This window comes from Perognathus longimembris, chromosome 23 (genome assembly GCF_023159225.1).
Source record: "Perognathus longimembris pacificus isolate PPM17 chromosome 23, ASM2315922v1, whole genome shotgun sequence".
In the NCBI taxonomy this organism is placed as follows: Eukaryota; Metazoa; Chordata; class Mammalia; order Rodentia; family Heteromyidae; genus Perognathus; species Perognathus longimembris.
This window is the reverse complement of record NC_063183.1, coordinates 3,926,948-3,945,856: the sequence shown is the minus strand read 5'-3', so window position 1 is coordinate 3,945,856 and position 18,909 is coordinate 3,926,948. Positions and strand designations below refer to the sequence as shown.

The 18,909-nt window shown below is 43.9% G+C and overlaps 1 protein-coding gene across 10 annotated transcripts in view; it reads right to left on the bottom strand.

Annotated features, from left to right (window-relative positions):
• Positions 1 to 18,909, bottom strand: part of Tnrc6a (trinucleotide repeat containing adaptor 6A) — an 89,396-nt gene that overhangs the window by 9,600 nt on the left and 60,887 nt on the right. For 8 of the 10 annotated variants that reach the window (XM_048331975.1, XM_048331977.1, XM_048331981.1 and 5 more), the window contains 11 exons: positions 15,423 to 17,999; positions 13,938 to 14,114; positions 12,962 to 13,137; positions 11,835 to 11,867; positions 10,304 to 10,384; positions 9,391 to 9,442; positions 2,930 to 3,072; positions 2,106 to 2,243; positions 1,539 to 1,667; positions 995 to 1,072; positions 566 to 776 (listed from right to left, as the gene is read on the bottom strand). In XM_048331975.1, coding sequence (XP_048187932.1) covers positions 566 to 776; positions 995 to 1,072; positions 1,539 to 1,667; positions 2,106 to 2,243; positions 2,930 to 3,072; positions 9,391 to 9,442; positions 10,304 to 10,384; positions 11,835 to 11,867; positions 12,962 to 13,137; positions 13,938 to 14,114; positions 15,423 to 17,999 — 3,795 coding nt within the window. The remainder of the gene's footprint in view (positions 1 to 565; positions 777 to 994; positions 1,073 to 1,538; positions 1,668 to 2,105; positions 2,244 to 2,929; positions 3,073 to 9,390; positions 9,443 to 10,303; positions 10,385 to 11,834; positions 11,868 to 12,961; positions 13,138 to 13,937; positions 14,115 to 15,422; positions 18,000 to 18,909) is intronic. The other 2 variants (XM_048331976.1, XM_048331978.1) reach the window with 2 other exon arrangements.

Below are 18,909 nucleotides of genomic sequence, written 5' to 3'. Positions count from 1 at the left end.
GGTGTGAGTCACTGGTGACCAGCTTGAGAAAAAAAAAGGTTTTAGGTTTGCTTTTGCAACTCCTGGGGCTTAAAATCTGGACCTGGGCTCTGTCTGTGAGCTTCTTTTGCTCAAGGCTAGCACTCTAGCATTTGGGCCACAGATCTACTTCTGGCTTTTCTGAGTAGTTTGTTAGAGATACAAGTCTCACACTTTCCTGCCTGGGCTAGCTTCGAACCATAACCATGAGATCTCAGCCTTCTGAGTAGCTAGTATTACAGATGTGAGCCACTGGTATCTAGCTGAGAAGAAAAGTTTTAAGGGGATCAAGCTATGAAGTTTGTAACTGTAATCCTAATATAGTCTACCTATTCAGATATCTCACATGAAGAATACATGATCACTGATTACTCGTAGTTGTTTCTAAAGGAACACTCCCTGATCTTAATGGAGGAGAGGGCGTGGTGAGTCTCTGAAAAGGTGCATCTGAAACACCAGCCCAGGCCGCGCAGGACCAAAGCTGCTAAGTCTGAGAAGGGTGCACACTGGCTCCAGGCACTAGCTGGAAGATGTGGCCAAAACCCACCTATAGGAAAGTTGCTGAAAGCATTTATTGGTGATGGCCCTTTTTGCAGCTCCGATGTAGTGTGGGGCATGACATTGTCAAGGAAAGACTTCATGGCTGGCTGATGGAGTGACTGCTGCTGGGATGGCGGAGTCTGTTGCTTCACCAACAGGTTTGGATCCAGCTGGCGAGACTGCTGCATCATCTGCTGTTGCACACTGAGAGGCCGACCCTGAAAAAAAAAATAGGGGAAAGTCTTTACAGATAAGATGCCCACAAACTTCTCCATTCTCAGATCATTTCCTTCTTAGCAGAATGGAAAGGATGACAGTATGAGGATTAAGATAATAGACAGGCAAACAGCAGACTTAACAACTCTCTTGATTCGATTTTTTAGTAAAATGCCACTTTAACAAATGACAGCACAGCAAGCAGAAGGGTCTGACGCACCTGCTGTTCTTGCTGCTGCCGGTTACCAGAAGGCACGCTTCTCTGACTCTGCGCCCTTTGCTGCTGCGCCAACAATCGCTGGGGGAGGCAGAAAAGGGTAGTCATGATCATCTAGATGCCTTCTGTGTTACTACTTTCGAATGACTAGAACTGCAGAGATATACCAAGGGTGACCTGCCCTGCCTCCGAGTCTAGCTTCCAATCATTCTGCAAAAAACAGACTCTTTAGCTCAGTCGGAACTTTTGCAGCACTGTGGTGGAACCCAGGGTCTTGCACATGCTACACAAGTACTATCTCCATTGTTCAACTCCAACTCTGCAGGATCGTGGTAACCCCACCGCTACCCAAGACATGACCTGATGTCCTCTCTAAGCTTCCTGCTCTGCTCTCAAATTCCACACTCACCCATGGTCCTTGTCTGCCTCCTGGAACAGGATGTAAAGGCAGGTGTGCTATAACAATGTCTATTTTGTTTGCTACAGTCCTCTAACTCCTTGCATGCACTTCAGTCCACACAATGAGCGTGGCCTTTCTTCTACTCACCTGTAACTGGGAGATCTGAGAAAGCTGGTTTAGCTGGGAGAGCTGGTTCAGCATGGCTACCTGCTGAGGGCCAAAGAGCGGGTTCAGGCCACCGTTGTTTGGTGCATACTTCAGCAAGGAAACTGGAACCTGAGGGTTACAGTGGCTAAGTTAATACTGCTGATGAAGTAACTCACACAAGCTAAATGTACTACGTATTTTAATGATTACCAGAGCAAGGAAAGCAGTGGACTACTGTCCACTGAGGGGCTGTGGTCGTTCTAACTGCCTGTCTTACTAAATATTGTTAGTAGATATTTATTGGGGTAATTAAATATGACAACTCTTAAAAGACAGCAAATTTTCCTTTGCTGTTGGTCTTTCTTCCAAAATGTTTCAATAGAAGAACATTTTAAGATCTGAAAAATCCTTGACTTTTCTTTTCTTTTCTTCCGGTATTGTATCCTAATGTAGTAATGATGGCTAATCAGATTTGGTATATTAAAAAAAATCTAATAAATATGACGCCATCTGGTCATCACCCTAAACTTCCCACAGCTCTTTTCCAGGGTTTGGTAGCTCATTTACCTGAGGGGAGAGTAATGGAGGAGGCACTTGAGCACGGAGATTAGGCTGAGATGAACTAAGAGGTTGTGCTGGAGGCTGCTGCATGCCCCGGGGTTGTGCTGCTGTGTTTCCAACACCAAACATACTGGGATTGCCATTCTAGAAAGCAAATCAAAGTAACGGGATCCTTTACGGACACATATCTCATCATCAGATCATACTACCGACTTAAAAACAGTAACAATATGTAAGAGATCTCATTACGAATATAAATCATTTAACAGAGAGCCTAAAATACACGTTTGGACTTACCTGTCTAACAGAATTCAAGTTTTGCATACCCAGCCCTGCTATGGAGCCAAGGGCCTGGTTAGGTAGTGCACTATTTGAAGGGGGAAGCTTCATGCTTTGACTGGACATAAACTGCATGTTTTGGGATTCATCTGCTACAATGCCATCCTGATTGGACAGACAGAAAGATGTGCAACACCAGCCAAGTAAACAAGTAGAAGGGAGAAATCATTGCAGGAACAGAAGTCACATGACATTCCAGCATCAACAGGAAACAGGTAGAAAACAGAAGAGATCATATTAGTGTTAATTCTAGAGTACAGAAAAAGAGCCAAACATATTTTATGGGTTTAAGAAGGGAACATGAATATAACCCTCATGCTAATAAATAATAAACGGAACAATGATCTACAAATAAATTAATAGGATGTGGCATTGGATTATCTATTTTGTAGTATAGAAAATACTCTAAACATTAATATAAAAATTATGCTATTCTCAGTACTGATTTATTAGTCACAGAGATAAAAGAAGGGAGAAAAATAAAGTCTTACCTTATCAAAGTAAGGATTGCGCTCCATGGAAGACTCTTTGGAAATCTGAGGCCGAGAACTAGTGCCTTTCCCGACCGTCCGATTGTAATCACCAATATTGAGGCTATGCTTATCTATTTCCATCCGTTTGTCTTGTAACATTCCTAATAAGTGCAGAGACTGTGTCATCAGTAGGAAGATGGGCTTCATCATGTAAATGTAAAATACTTTCCTGAATGACTTCTGCTTTGATGTGAACATGTGAAAAGGCATTTTGTAAATTGTGCATTGTTCACTGATCAAACTGGCTTTTAGCAATACTCTTATCTTCTAAACCAGTGAATATGAAAATAGACCACACACAATGTAAACACAATGGCTAACAATCCCATTTTTTTCTGTGTGAATACTGAGGCTTGAATTCAGGGTCTTGTGCTCTCATGCAGCTTTTACACTATCAGCTGGCACTCTATCATTTGAGATATATTTATCTCCAGTTCCATCATCTTTCATAAGAAACATAATACATCCTCCATAACCTCTAATCTGCTCAGTCTTAAATAAACAAAAAATACAAGGAAACCTCTCCTTAATATGCAATAAGTTAATGTAACTTGCTGCTATTGCCCCTATTTAGCAGATGAGGGAGCTAGAGACCAGACAGGGTAATGTGTTCCCCAAGGCCTGTCCATTACTTTTTTCCTATGCTGACTGCCCTGCAACGATTATGAACCTTTCTTAGAATATCCTCCCACCTCATCTTCTTTGTTACATATGGCTAGAACTCAAACCACCATCCTATCTCCTGCTACTGGCAAGCCTCTTTTCTCAGCCCTCAAATCTCATCCACAGTTTCATTCCCACCACTACTCTGACATGTTTGATACCACCAAAATATTCCAGGCAAGTGGAAAAGAAAAAGAATTTTAACAAGAGGGAAAAAAATCCTCAAGTAGATATACTTTTTGAATGCCATTCGTTGATGAAGTGATGACCCAGCTGTGGGTTGGGGAGCTGAACAGTCCATTCTTAGCACACGTGAGAACTCCTTGGAATGTCAATAATTGACTGTTTTCTCCTAGTTAACAGTACAGCACTTACTGTAAACCCATGCTAGTTATTTTGCATGTTGGGAAGATCCCATCACTGAATCATTCCCTTAACCAAATCCAACCAGTTCTTTTTATAGGTATCTCCATATCGTTGAGATGATGATTCATTAATTTACATTATTTTTGCCTGTACAAATAATGTTTAAAAAAATCTTAACATCTTCTCCACAAACCATTCCCCAACATTTCTGTGTCCCTTCCAAAGTTGACTGGGTGGGGGCTGGGAATATGGCCTAGTGGCAAGAGTGCTCGCCTTGTATACATGAAGCCCTGGGTTCGATTCCTCAGCACCACATATATAGAAAATGGCCAGAAGTGGCGCTGTGGCTCAAGTGGCAGACTAGCCTTGAGCAAAAAGAAGCCAGGGACAGTGCTCAGGCCCTGAGTCCAAGCCCCAGGACTGGCAAAACAAAAAACAAAAAACCAAAAAAACAAAGTTGACTGGGTGTGCCTGGCCCACTGATTCCCTGGCTTGCCAGTGCTCTTCCAAGTGGGCTCCTCAGACACTGATGGTGCACTCCACGCCCACTCCTACAACCACCAGCCCTCTTTTCAAAACGCTAGGCTTGGGCTGGGAATATAGCCTAGTGGTAGAGTGTTTGCCTCATATACATGAAGTCCTGGGTTTAATTTCTCAGCACCACATAAACAGAAAAAGCCAGAAGTGGCGCCATGACTCAAGTGGTAGAGTGCTAGCCTTGAGCAAAAAGAAGCCAGGGACAGTGCTCAGGCCCTGAGTTCAAGCCCCAGAACTGGCAACCCCCCCACCCCCATCCCCACAAAAACCCCACTATGTTCATCTTACATCTACTCTAACCTGTCCTCCTCCTCTCAGGATCACTTCCTAAATGTCATTACTCCCTAAGACTGTTTTTGGTTCATTGATCTACAGATTTGGTTACTCTAGTTCTCTGTTCTAACGGCAGTCACCTTCTCCAGCTCTACCTTCATCCTGGGCTTTACATTTAATTTGATTCTTGTTTACTGGGCATCATCACATGGCATTCACAGCAACTTCAAACTTAAGAATCTTGCTAGGAAACCCAGTTTTTTCTACTCTTAACTGTATTTTTTTTTTGTCTTTTCTGTTTTGGTACTAGGGATCGAACCCAGAATGTTTCACTTGCTAGACAAGTGCTTTGCTACTGAGCTACATCCCAGCCCCAGTTTTTTTCTATTCTTATCTCACATGATGGCCAGTTAATTTACTGGCTCTTCATTCTAAACTCACTCTCTGACCACCCCATAAACATGTATTGGCGAGGCAGGGAGGGGCGGGGAGGCTTGACTTTCCAATGCAAGGCACACTTGCAGGTTCTGATGACTAGCATCATCAGCATCCTTCACTGGCCTCCCCAGGGTCTGAATGGCGGCCGTAGAACTCAGTGGCTAGTTCCTCCCATACCTCAAAATGTCTCTGGTGAATTACCTATCTATCAACAGCACTTTCATCTTTTTTCTTGCCATCTTTTATTTCCTGGGCCTTGGACTCAGGGCCTGAGCACTGTCCCTGGCTTCTTTTTGCTCAAGGCTAGCACTCTACCACTTGAGCCACAGTGCCACTTCTGGCCTTTTCTATATATGTGGTGCTGAGGAATCGAACCCAGGGCTTCATGTATATGGGACAAGTACTCTTGCCACTAGGCCATTTTCCCAGCCCTCACTTTCATCTTAAAAGGCAGGTTTCTAGCAAGTTTCTCCAGTAAGACACCACAGCAACTTCTCTGCCATTCTGCAAGGCATGGAGGCAGATTTTTTTGTTGTTGGTTGGCGAGCTTGAACTCAGGACCTCAGTGCTATCCCCGAGCTCTTTTGCTCAAGGCTAGCACTCTATCACATCCACAGTGCCACTTCTGGTTTTCTGGTGGTTATAGAGAAAGTCTCACAGACTTTCTTGGCCAGGCTAGCTTTGAGCCACGATCCTTAGATCTCAGTTTCCTGAGTAGTTAGGATTACAGGCATGAGCCACCAGTGCCCAGCTTATAGAGGCAGATATTTGCCCACAGGAACAAACAAATCCTCTGGATATGAATGTTTGTCTAGGGCTAAGGATATGGCCTAGTGGCAAAAGTGCTTGCCTTGTATACATGAAGCCCTGGGTTCAATTCCCCAGCACCACATATATAGAAAACGGCCAGAAGGGGCGCTGTGGCTCAAGTGGCAGAGTGCTAGCCTTGAGCAAAAAGAAGCCAGGGACAGTGCTCAGGCCCTGAGTCCAAGGCCCAGGACTGGCCAAAAAAAAAAAAAGGCACACATGAATGTTTGTCTATAAATCTTCTGTTATCTAAGCTCTCACAGAATGCCCCAACCACTATCATGACACATTTCATAGTATTGTATCAGGTCAAGGGGTTCTTTATTTTTGTGCCAGTACTGGGGCTTGAACTCTGGGCCTGAGCACTGTCCCTGAGCTCTTTTACTCAAGGCTAAGTGTTCTACCACCTGAGCCACAGCTCTACTTCTGGCTTTTTGTGGTGAGCTGGAGATAAGTGTGTCAAAACTTTTCCTGCTTGGGCTGGCTTCTAACCATGATGCTCAGATCTCGGCCTCTTGAATAAGATTTTAGGCATGAACTACTGGCCCTGTAGAAGGTTCTTTTCATGGCAAGAAAGTATAGCAGTATGCGTAGAACCAGAGCACTAACTGGTCTAACACATCATGTGACAGTTGCTGTTGGCCAAAGCGGAGGGGCTTGCTGAGGCCAGCTTATATGCCAGCTGAGAGAAGTCCTCTTTGTTGTTGTTTTTTTTTTTGCCAGTCCTGGGGCTTGAACTCAGGGCCTGAGCACTGTCCCTGGCTTCTTTTTGCTCTAGGGTAGCACTCTGCCACTTGAGCCACAGCGCCACTTCTGGCAGTTTTCTGCATATGTGGTGCTGGGGAATTGAACCCAGGGCCTCATGTATAGGAGGCAAGCACTCTTGCCACTAGGCCATATCCCCAGCCCCGAGAGAAGTCCTCTTAAAAGAAGGGCTTTGGTCTTACAGGATGCGGCATGCTGTTCTCAATACCAGAACTCAAAGGGTGGGAATGGAAAGGTGAAACGGAGGATGGCTCTCATAATCACGTCTGGCAGGCCACTTACAAAACTCCCAGTCCTGTTACTGCAATCTTGAGAAAGGACAAGGCTTACGCCAGGACAACACAGCTGGTGCCATTACACTGGACACTGAAGCCTGCTACACTGTCACATGGACTACGGCCACACAGTGCCAATCAATGGACTGGAGCAAACGGCTTTGACTACCAAGGGCAATCTGGTGCTCTGACAGTGAAGGTTTTCTGGGGGTACTGAGTACTGTCTGTTAACAGAGAAGGGTCATGAAAAACTATAGCAACCAGAAAAGGGCAGGGAAACTGAAAACTGAGACCTGGGATAAAGGTTAAAGAACTCAGAATACCCAAGGTTTGACTTCAGAATGGGGCAAATAAAGAATAGAAAGTGAAAGAAGCAAGCCATAGGTACCAAAAATGATAATGCAAGGGCAGAAATACTGGTCTTAAGATCTGAAGTCTGAAATTCATCGCACAAAAATTGTAGATTTGGAGCATTATGCATTAGAGCCGTTCAACATGCATTATTCTACACGGTCTCAGGTACAAAACACTGCTATCTGGTGTTCCGGATAGGGATATTCAACTTCTGGTGCTTTTACCTGTATGTGGACATTTGTATGGGCCAATCATCCCTCCTTCCTTTTCCTTTGCCATTTTTACCTTATTCAAGTTATTGTAAGGGCTAGGAATTTAGCTTAGTGGTAGAGTGCTTGCCTAGCATGCATGAAGCCCTGGGTCTGATTCCTCAGTACCACATAAACAGAAAAGGCCAGACGTGGCATTACAGCTCAAGTGGTAGAGCACTAGCATTGAGCAGAGAGGTCTAGGGTCAGCACCCAGGCCCTGAGTTCAAAGCCCCATGACTGGCAAAAAAAAAAAAAAAAAAAAAAGTGATTGTAAGTTAATTTTGTAACAGCGTACAGGTGAAAAACTGACTGAATCTGGGGAGTAATTAATATAGCCTCAATGGTACAGTGTCTATGGGGCTGTGTATCTCATCTTCCTCACACATAAGAAAGCTGTATCCTGTTAAGTACCAGCGGAGAGGTACTCTGCCATTCTTCTGGGATGTCAATGTGCAGAACAGAGTATGCGCAGAACGTTAGTCAAAGGGCCTAGGCAACCTACATAGATTACAGACTTACTGCCTCCCATTTCCAAATTCAACCATTTGAGGCCATTTATGTTTCTCCCTTTGCTAGGTAGACAATACAAGAAGAAAGATCTGGCTCCCCAGTTATGCTGTGCTCTTGTAGCCCAGAACTCTTCCACACTGGGAGCCCTACATGGGTTACCAGTACCCTTCTGGCAGTGAGATGACCCTCTTGTCCACAGTTTTCACTGCTATCAGAGAGGTGAAGTTCATACTCCTGCTGTGGTAGCAAAACATAGTGACACCTTTGCCATGCAATGAGCCATGACCAAGCCTGAGTCTGGAGCTTCCCCTAGGAAAGAGCTCCTCTGGAAATGCAATCACAGTCCCGAGTTAGAAACTTCTCTTGAATTCACTATTCATGTATTCCTTTACTGTTAGGAGCCAATCACTCGCCACTCCTTGTTAGTTAAAATGGTCCAGGCAAAGTGGCCAAGTCATCTTTCACCACACACTCCTTATCCTCCATAACGAAGTGGTTAAAACTAATTCCCTTTGTTTGTTTTTTGAGACTGGAACTCAGTACCTGATGCTTTCCCATGCGCGCACTCTAACAACTGAGCCACATCTCCAATCCTAAACATAATTGATTTTGTTGATCCTCCACCTTCACTGACTTAAGACCTTTTCTATCTACTTTCTTACAGTGAAGCTTTGAAAGCAGTCACTGACTCCTGCAGCCAGCCTCCAACTGGCTTTGCTGTCTTTATCCTCTGCTGCCAGTAATTTCTGTCCGAAGATATTTTCAATCCATACCCAAGGCAATTTTTCTAAAACATGAACGCACATATTGTAACTCTTGTTTAAAACTCTTCATCCCACACTTTAGTACCCACTTAGTTTTCTAGCATCTAAGTGATGGTTCATTGCCTTCCTTGGCCCCGTCCTCTTTTAATCACCAGATTTCTCTCTCACTATGTGAAACTATTTTGAATATGGACTATGTTGGCACCCTGACCAAGAAGCCTGAACTCTCCACCTGGTAATGCTCCTGAAAGGTGATCACAGACTGTAGTGGTACTGTCAGCCACAGCAACTCACTTAACTACAATGGAGATGAGAGGAGTGGGGCAGCAGGGTACTTTCACTAAGGTCCTGCCCGCCATCGATAGGCTCATTCGTCAGTAACAAAGATAAACTCAAGCAGATCAGTATTTTCTCACCTCCGGAAAGGTCCATTTTATTGCTCTGTACATTTTCATCCGGTGAGTCTCTCTAAAGAAAAGGCAACATGTTAACAGACAATCAATGAATATGAACACACTCTATTTTATTATCTGAAATTCAGGTGACTCATAAAGCTTTGTCAACTTTACAGACACACATTTTGTAGTACTTGGGATTTGAATGCAGGGCCTCCTGCTTGTTAGGCAGGTGTTATCACTTGAGGCACACACTGTCTCCAAACTTTTTTTTTTTTTGGCCAGTCCTGGGCCTTGGACTCAGGGCCTGAGCACTGTCCCTGGCTTCTTTTTGCTCAAGGCTAGCACTCTGCCACTTGAGCCACAGCGCCGCTTCTGGCCATTTTCTGTATATGTGGTGCTGGGGAATCGAACCTAGGGCCTCGTGTATCCGAGGCAGGCACTCTTGCCACTAGGCTATATCCCCAGCCCATCTCCAAACTTTTTTGTGTGTGCTGGTTCTGGGGCTTCAACTCAGGCCTGGATGCTGTCCCTGAGCCTTGTTGGCTCAAAGCTAGTACTCTACCACTTGCGCCACACCTCCACAGTTGTCTTTTTGGTGGCTAACTGAAGATAAAGAGTCTCACAGACTTTCCTGCCTGGGCTGGCTTCAAATCATGATCTTTACATCTCAGCCTTTTAAACAGGATCACAGCTGTCAGCCACAAGTGCCCGGCTCAGTAAAGAAAAAAAAGAGACATGCTAAAAAAATTTTAGCTACGTTTTCAATAAAATTTCAATAAATTACAGATAAGGATGGGCCAATTTTACTCAACTTGACTCATTTTAAGGACTCAAAGATAAAAAATAACTTTCATCTTTGGGAAAAGAAAGAAAACAGATAAATTATGGACTACCACTGAACAAATAGGAACTAGTAACAAAACATACTTACCGAAAAATTGATGTTCGAGAACTGTTTGACAAACGGATTTATCCATGTTTCTTCTTGTTTGTTTCCACCTTTCATCATTCCCTTTGTAAAATAAAAGTAGAAAGATGCCGTGGCCATTTCTATTTATCTGGGTATAGCGAAGGACTAATATAAAACTTCAAGACAATTCCCAACTGATTTTTATCCAGTAATTCCTCCTCCAACCAACTCTAATCAGAGTTTATAATTTTAAAAATCAACTTATTTGATTTTCAACTTCCTTTGCTCCAATCCTCTGGTATAGCTGTAATGTATAGAGAAATCTCTAAGGCAAGCAGTCAGAAGGGAAAGACAGAAGCAAAGGGCCTCAACAACTACAAAAAAAAAGGAGGGGGGGTCTCTGCATAATGAAGAACGTTCAGGCAGTTCTTAATCGACAAATGGGCTGTGAGCTCTATTATTTACTGTAATTTGGATCTTTGAAAATGTCATACCAAAGTAGAAAATAATTATTATGTCCAAGTTAATCCTAACAAATCAAGTTAACCCATAGGTGGATTATGGCCTGTGCGTTGTACTGAAAAAAACAAACAAACAAAAAACTCTGTTTCCAAATGAAAAAGCAGTAACCATTTCATTTTGTGTTGCCTGCTGGCTCTCTGTGGCTGGCTGGGTGTGAATGGCACAGGAGCCATGGAGCTCTGAGGTGACAGTGAAGGCTCTAGTGGCCATCTCAGTGGACAGGGAGGCAGGAGGATTCAAGAGGCCTGGGGCTCTCCTTCACATGGTCAGCTCTCCCTTTGTCTTGGTTTCCCTTTCCCAATGCTACTATCTGTTCCTTCTGACTGTGAGACAGAACACAGCTTCATAATCCCCCACTAAATGCAGGTTTCTAAAGCAAGCACCTAACCCTCCTCCAAGGCTGCTGAAGTTGTCTTTCATCCCTTTTCCTCTTTCACTCCCACCCGTGTCAAGTTATTCTGTCCTTTCTATTCTGAAGTTTCTCTCAAGTCGATCCCTTCTACTATGCATTTAGTCTTGTTTCCCAATGCAACATATCCTTTCTAACTAGAATTAATGAGAAGCTTCCGAGGATCCTCAACTCTGGCCTCTCCTCTGCTCCAATTTATATTTCATACCAAAAGTAAATAGCTCTCTTCCAAAAATAATTTAAAAGATTCACTCGTGTTGCTTTTGACTCAATTTCATTAGCTCCCTAATACAGAAAAAAAAAAAATCAAATTCTTTGGCACGATCCTGGAAGCACATTGATAACTGGTCCTTAACCTACCCACAGAGCCAGTTCTCTTCTCACTTCTTTCTAGAAATTCCACATTTATGTTAACATGTCCCACCCCAGGCACCTTCAGAAGCCAACAGGCGTTCTATGCCTCTGCTCCTTGAAGGTGCAGTTCCTATCTTAAATCTGTTTGAATCCCCAGCACCAAGCACAGTACCTGGCACACAGCAGAAGCTAAATAAATGTTTGCAGTTGCTTTCTAAAGATTTTTACTAGAAGAAACAAAGGAGAAAGAGTAAAAAGGTTACACACCCTTTCCCTTCTCCTTTTTTTGCCACTCAGACCCTGTAAGGAAAGACAAAGTCACAAAACAGCATGGTCCAGTGGGAAGAACACGGGGTTGGACTCGGAAGGCCTGACCTCAGCCCTTGCTCTGTTGCTTAGTAGCTATGTAGCATTGGGCACATCACCACCTTTGCTAATCTCAAATTCCTCATCAGTATCCTATTTTAGAAAGTTAGGAGGATCAAATGACTATGTAAAACATGTAAAAGCAATTTCATAAGCTATGTGGCAAGGCAATAGGCAAGTTCAGCCAAAAGAAAAAATAATGGTAAGGTGGCAATGGTAGGTCCTAGACTTAAGAATCCCAGGAATAACAGGGAAGGACTGTGGTAGTCAGCTAGGTTATCTCCCATGTGACTTCTAAGGCCTCTCAAAGGGTAAGAGGGTGGGGAGGGCAAACAAGTCACTTGGCAGCCAGAGGCCCACGGAAGGGTCAGACACCAGCCTCCCACCACCACTAAGACCAATGCTCCACAATAGTGCTCCCAAACCTGGCTCTGCATGGGACAGAAACCTTGGTCCAATTTCCAAACTTCAGCACATCTTGTGTATAGGAAGTCACACTTTTAACAAATGCCACATGATCCTCATGTAAAGCCAGGTTTGGGAATACAAGCTGCCCATATATAAAAACCAAACCAAACTCAACCCATTCCCTAGGGATTTTGGTCACAGGACCTATGGGATGAGGGAGGACAGAGATAGTGGATGAATATGAGGAATGGTGACTGGCTGGGGATGGGGTCTTGGTGAAGGGTGGAATGGAATGAACTGGCAGTGGAATGGAGAGAATCAATGTGCAGATTTGCTCTCCTCTTCTTCCTCACCCCTGCAGGTACCACCCTGGGGTGGGTTGCTCCAGGCAGTACTGGTGTGGGGAAGAGGAGAGAAATCCCAAGCTGTAGCAGTGGGGAGAAAGGAAGTTCCTGTGGTCTTAGATTTTTCTAGGTGGCTGCCCATGTAAGAGGCTACTCCTAGGTGGGGATTGCCTGGACTGAACTGATTGCCATAAATGGGCAGGCAAACAGTTAATCTGTGGGTAAACTACCTTTGGAACTTAAAGTTTCAAGGGCTTTTGCCCTTGAAGTGTTTACCTTCGACGACATTTTCTTGGTATATGGTGGCCAATTTAAAGATGAGTTAAGCTCTTGAGATGAGTTACTATTCCACATTCCAATCTCTACGTCCTCCTCCTCTTCCCAGCCAGCAGGGCGATTCCCAGGCAATGGCAGATCATCACCACACCAGCCATCTTGCATAGATTTGGGCCCTGAGTGTAAATTCATGATACAAAGAGAAATAGGTTTTAATAAAGCAGTTCCTTCTAGTGGACAGAAATACATTAAAGAGTAGGGAGAGGGGATGACTAATGGAAACAAAATACATTTTTACTTCTTGTTTTATATAGTTAAAAGGTCCACTGAAACAGAATTTATTGTTATTGAAATATTCCATAAACCTCCCATGCCTTTCCAAACCAGAGGATTCCTAAACACTGGCAATGACAGCATTCTTGTATGTGGCCACTGAATCTGCATGGTGATATGCGGGATGGAGAGGATAAATAAACTTTGTAAGAATTAATTTTGATATGTATTTTCAAGAAAGAGTACTGTAAATCCCAAACAAAGCATCTCGCCTTCACACACACCCTCTGGGCTTCCTAAGGTACCTAGCTAGTACACAATATGTGGGATGGTGACACGCTACACTGAACTTCATGTCCTTTCTGAAAGACACCTGACAGACTGGGCATGTGCCTCATGATGGGCTTTTCAGCCTCTCAGGTTGGAAGCCATGAGTATCCAATCAGGTAAAATTTAATTTAGATTTGGGGAAAGGTATGCAGATCATTTGTAACTACAGTTTTGAGAAAGAAGAAATTAGAAAGATAAAAGAGCAAATCATGTTACAAACTCAAGGCAAAGTACTGTATCATCATCATCTATTCAGTTCCTCATAATAAACTACACTATCTATTGTTTAGAAGCATTATCCAATTACTGAACTGCACTCAATGAGTCATCACCACTGCTATCAAATAGCTACGAGGGATTATGGATAACTTACCAGATTTGCTTAACGCTTGTGGACCAACAGAGCTGGAGCCCCACGTGGATGTGTTGGATGCCGCAGCAATGGGTTCCCCCCAGCTGGGACCACTGTCTATGGGTTTACCCCAGGCTGAAGTACCATTATCCACAGTTGTGGCTGGAGTAGAAGGCTCCCCCCAGGGCTCACCCCAGCCTTTAGAAAGTGTGGGAAAAGAAGTCATCAGCACAGATGGTAAGGAGGTACAGTGGAATAAGGGACAAAAAAGAATACTTTAAGAAACCAAGAATGAAGAACTTCTGGTTTAAGTACAGAATAATAATGCCCTGACAGGCAAAAAATGATGGCACCTATTTCACTCTTCCTCAAGGATAATTTCAATTCCTGGGAAAGTTAAGTCATTCTAAACCAAACCCAGTGAATTGATGGTGATACAGTTTATAATACTATAAAGATTTATGCTATTAATTTTTTTTTGCTAATCTTGGGGTTTGAACTCAAGAGCCTGAGCACTGTCCTTGGCTTCTTTTTGCTCAAGGCTAGCTAGCACTATATCACTTGAGCCACAGTGCCACTTCTAGCTTTTTCTATATATGTGGGGTTAAGGAATTGAACCTAGGACTTCATGATTGTGAGGCAAGGACTCTACCACTAGGCCATATTCCCAGCCCTATGCTATTAATTTTTACCAGAAGTGTAACTGTTTACAACACTGCACTAAACAATGAGTAAGCACCATACTTTTATATGTCCTAGATAATACTTACTTAAAAAAAAAACCTGAACTTTTAGGTTTAAGTTGTCCAAAGTCAAAAGAGAAATGCTTCCTCTCAAGTATATAACTGTTCCTTCTAAGAATTAAATTAATACAATGATAAAATATCCCCACCCCTATGTCCAATGAGACAATCATTCAACAAGACCTCCATTAACAAAGACAATGCATCCCAATCACATTTAATGGTTCTGTTGTCAAGATAATCTGCAGAGAAAGGAGTTAGTTCATTAGAGAGGAAGTGGGAATATATACTAGAAAGAGACTGTCAACAGTGTATCTAAGTAGACTTGGACTTCATGCCTACTAACAGCAAATGTAGTACTTAATGGCTGGAGTGCACCCTGTACTTATACACTTGCTTTATTGTGGGGTATTTTAGTGAAATTATAAAACCTGAAAATTAAGGTTTGACTTAGAACTGAAGGGAGAAGTACAGCATTCCCACTTGACTCCACTCTCACAATTCTGCCTGCCTGCTGCATTCCCAACAGAGAATGCAGTATACTGGATTCACCAATGATATTCCCAAAGGATAGTGCATGGGTGAACATAACCCATAAAATTTCTTCAAGCTGTCTTTGATCAGAGCCAAAAGGCCTTTATGTCCACATTCAAGTACTCTGTTAAGCAAATGATAAACAGTAAGCTGACACAAAGCTCACTTCCAGAATACTGTCAAGTACTTTCTAAGACCACTGGACTGATTCCATAAAGTGAAAGCTTACCGGAGCCACTGCTCGTCTCCTTGTTTGAGATGGCACTTGTAGACGGTAGCAGCTGATGTACCTGTGCTTGCTGGTCTGAACGGCTGCTGTTTGGGACATTTCGGTTCCACATGTTCACATTTTTATAGTTGTACTTGCTTGGATCTCCCCAAGCGGAAGTTCCATCATCAATCTCCATTTTGCGTCGAATCGACTCCGGAGATGGTTCCTCCCAGCCGGTGGGCTCTTCTTCTTTTGTTGGGGCTGGTATAGGTCCCCCCAACCAGCCTGTCCCAGGTGGTTTGCCTGTGGCTGATGGGATTCCCCAAGATCCAACAATGTCTTGTTGCTTGTTCCAGTCTGGAGGGCTGACTGGCTTTGATGAATCTCCCCAACCTAAAGACTGATTAGACTTTGGAGGGTCTCCCCATCCCTGGGAAGGATTAGGTTTAGAAGATTCATCCCATCCTGACGAATTATTTGGGTTTATGTTGTTCCCCCAAGTAAACGAACTAGTTTTACCAAGTTCGTTCCAACCAGAAACAGACCTGTCACTGTCACTACCTCCTGAGCTGGACTTCTTATTAGCCTCACCCCAATGGTTACTCCTCGTTTCTCCCCAGTTATCGCTGGCAGAAACGGGCCAACCTTGGTTTGGTTTCTGTCCATCAGCCCACCCCTGCTTGTTCTTTTGCGAATCATTCCATGTGGACTTCTCTTCTTTGCAATTTCCCCACTGATTGCTCTTGATCATTCCTGTAGCAGCAGAATCATCTTCCCACCCCCCCTGGCAGTTTGAGCCTTTGGAATCTCCCCACCTCAGGGCAGGTTTAGGATCGCCCCACCCCGATACAGATGAGGTATCATTACTATTAGGGCTAGTCTTCTCTATACATGCCCCTGAGTTAAAAGTCTGTGTTGCAGAGCTTCCCCAGGCCTCGGTCCCGTTGTCAGCCTTTCTTTCCCCTCTAGGCGATGCTTCGGTATCCCAGGCAGTATTCTGCTTAATAGGAGTCTGTCCCCAACCAGAGTTGGATAGGACACGTGGATCTAAGTCAGTTCTGTTTACAATGCTTTGGAGTAATGTGTGCTGGTCAATTTTCCTTCTATCCCTATTCTGACTTTCCCCAGGTCCTTTCTCCTCAAGGCGTCCAGTGCTTTCTGTACTACCCTCGCTCTCCACCATGCCTCCGGCTTTGGCCCACACACTGCTTTGCTCATTTGTCTGAGATGCGGCAGAACCCTGATCCTCTTCCTCAGTAGATTTCCATCCATTTGTAAACTTTTTACCATTGCCATTTGTACTGTCGTTGGAATGTGGATTGCTAGGCAGTTTGTTCCACTCGACGCTGGCTATGTTCGTGCCAGTGTTTTGTGCAGGGGTTCCCCATCCTCTTCGGCTTCCTCCAGAGTTCACCCCATTTCCACTCCCCCACGATGTACTCGGAGTACCTGCCGCCCCAGCCTCCCACACACCACCTCCTTTATTTGTGTTAACTTGAAAGTTAGTGCCCAGAGGCCCATTCACACCAGGCTGCATTAGAGTTGCATTCACAGTGTCACCATTAGCTTGGCCGTTGGGGCCTGAACATTTGTCTCCAGAGTAATTAGAACCATAGGCACCCCACGTAGTACCGTAAGAGCCTCCACTTTTTGACTCTCCGTTGCTAAGATGAGAAAGGGAAGTGCCATTCATAACCGACGGAACCTGTATCTGAGGATGATTCATTGTGCTCACACGCCAGGCCCCTGCATTACTACTAGGCAGTTCAGTATTCTGTACTGATCCGGAGTTTGGTAAACTAGAGGTCATAAAGTTAGTAGTGTTATTTGGTCCAGTTATTTCAGTGGTAATATTTTGAGGTTGACCACTGAATGAAACCTTCTGTGTACCACTGACTTCAGATTCACAAGTTTCCTGAAGGCTTCCCCAGGTACCATGAGTAGAAGAACCACTCACTTTAGAGTTAATACTCTGATTGTTAGGCATCTGGCCAAGGGTACTGCACTGGATAGTGATGCCAGAACTACCACTCCCTACAGGCCCTTTTAGGGCAAGTCCATTGTTTTCTAATACTGGCCAGGCACCATGGTTGCTAGCTGAATTCAAAGTGCTTGGATTTAACCCTCCATTTGATGAAGAACTTGCAGTGCCCCAAGCGTTCATTCTATTGTTGCTACTTTCTGGTTTGCTTTCAGGAGCATCCACAGAGACCTGACATGTGCTTGCAATGGCTCCGTGGGGAAAGCCCCACGGTCCGGTACTGCCTCCGTGGCCCACATTATTGCTGTTGCCAACCACAAATTTGTTTTGGGAGCCAAGTCCAGTGCTGTTCCGAAGGCTGTCTTTTTCACCTCCCGTACTCCCTGAAGCCATGATAGAAATGTTTCTCTCTGATTCAGAACTGGAGGCAGAATCAGCATCCATACATTCTGAAGCCGACTCTGGATCACTGCCAGTGGCTGAGGGCCATGCTTCTTTGTCCAACAAGTCGTTTACAACAGCATTCTTACAGTTTGTGCTACAGTCACTTGTAGAAGACACAGGTTCCCGCTGGGAATTTTCATAATGGGATCCTGAAGTATTGTGGTTTATATCTAGAATAAAGGAGAAGCACAACTATTTATAAAGTGTTAGTCACTTCAAAATGACACTAAGTAGGCTAAAAAATGATGACTATATTAGAAGTGCATGTGGTTCCTCAGCTTTAGGTAGACATGGCACTGGCAGTATGGTCACAAAGGCCCTGGGTGGTCTTCCAACCATCGCTTTCACATCCACTCCTTCCACAGGTACAAGTTTGCTGCTTTGTTTGATGATGTCAATTCTAAGACCCTTCAATACTGCCTGGAACACAAGAGTCCCTGACAAACATCTGCTGAGAGAACAGTTCACATACAAGGATTTAGATCAGAGAGGATTGGGTAGTAGTGATATAGATAGCAGAACCACCCAGCAGCCTTGGAGGGATGTAGATGGATAAAGATAAGGAAGAAGTCCAAACTGGAGGCTTACTTTAAGATCATTTTTCTGTCCTGTTTCCTAATATAGCTTGTCCACACAATTCTTTAGCAAGTCTGTATGAATTCCAAAGCCTTTTTCCATTTCGTCAGTGCCTACATTCAAATGAAGTGTTGCACATAAGCAAGAATATCCCCAACTCTCATAAAAAATTCCCATTCACCCTTACAAACATATCTGTTAAGAGAAAACTGAAAAAAGGTAAGGATCACCCAAGTAAAAATTTAAAAACAACCACCACCTCAGCCAATGATATTAACGGCCAGAAGTGACCAGTTACAGAGCCCTATAATCTCATCATCCTGTTAGTGTACCACAGACAGGGTCAGCTACTGCTTTGACAGCTGCCCTAAGTCTTCTGTTGCTCCAAGGGTATAGTAGTTCGTAGAAACTTCTCAGAGATATTAATCTGCCTTACATGTTTGCATTTAGACTATTTTGAGGGCTGCTCATATTTTAGCTCCCTGATAACAGAAAACAGCAGAG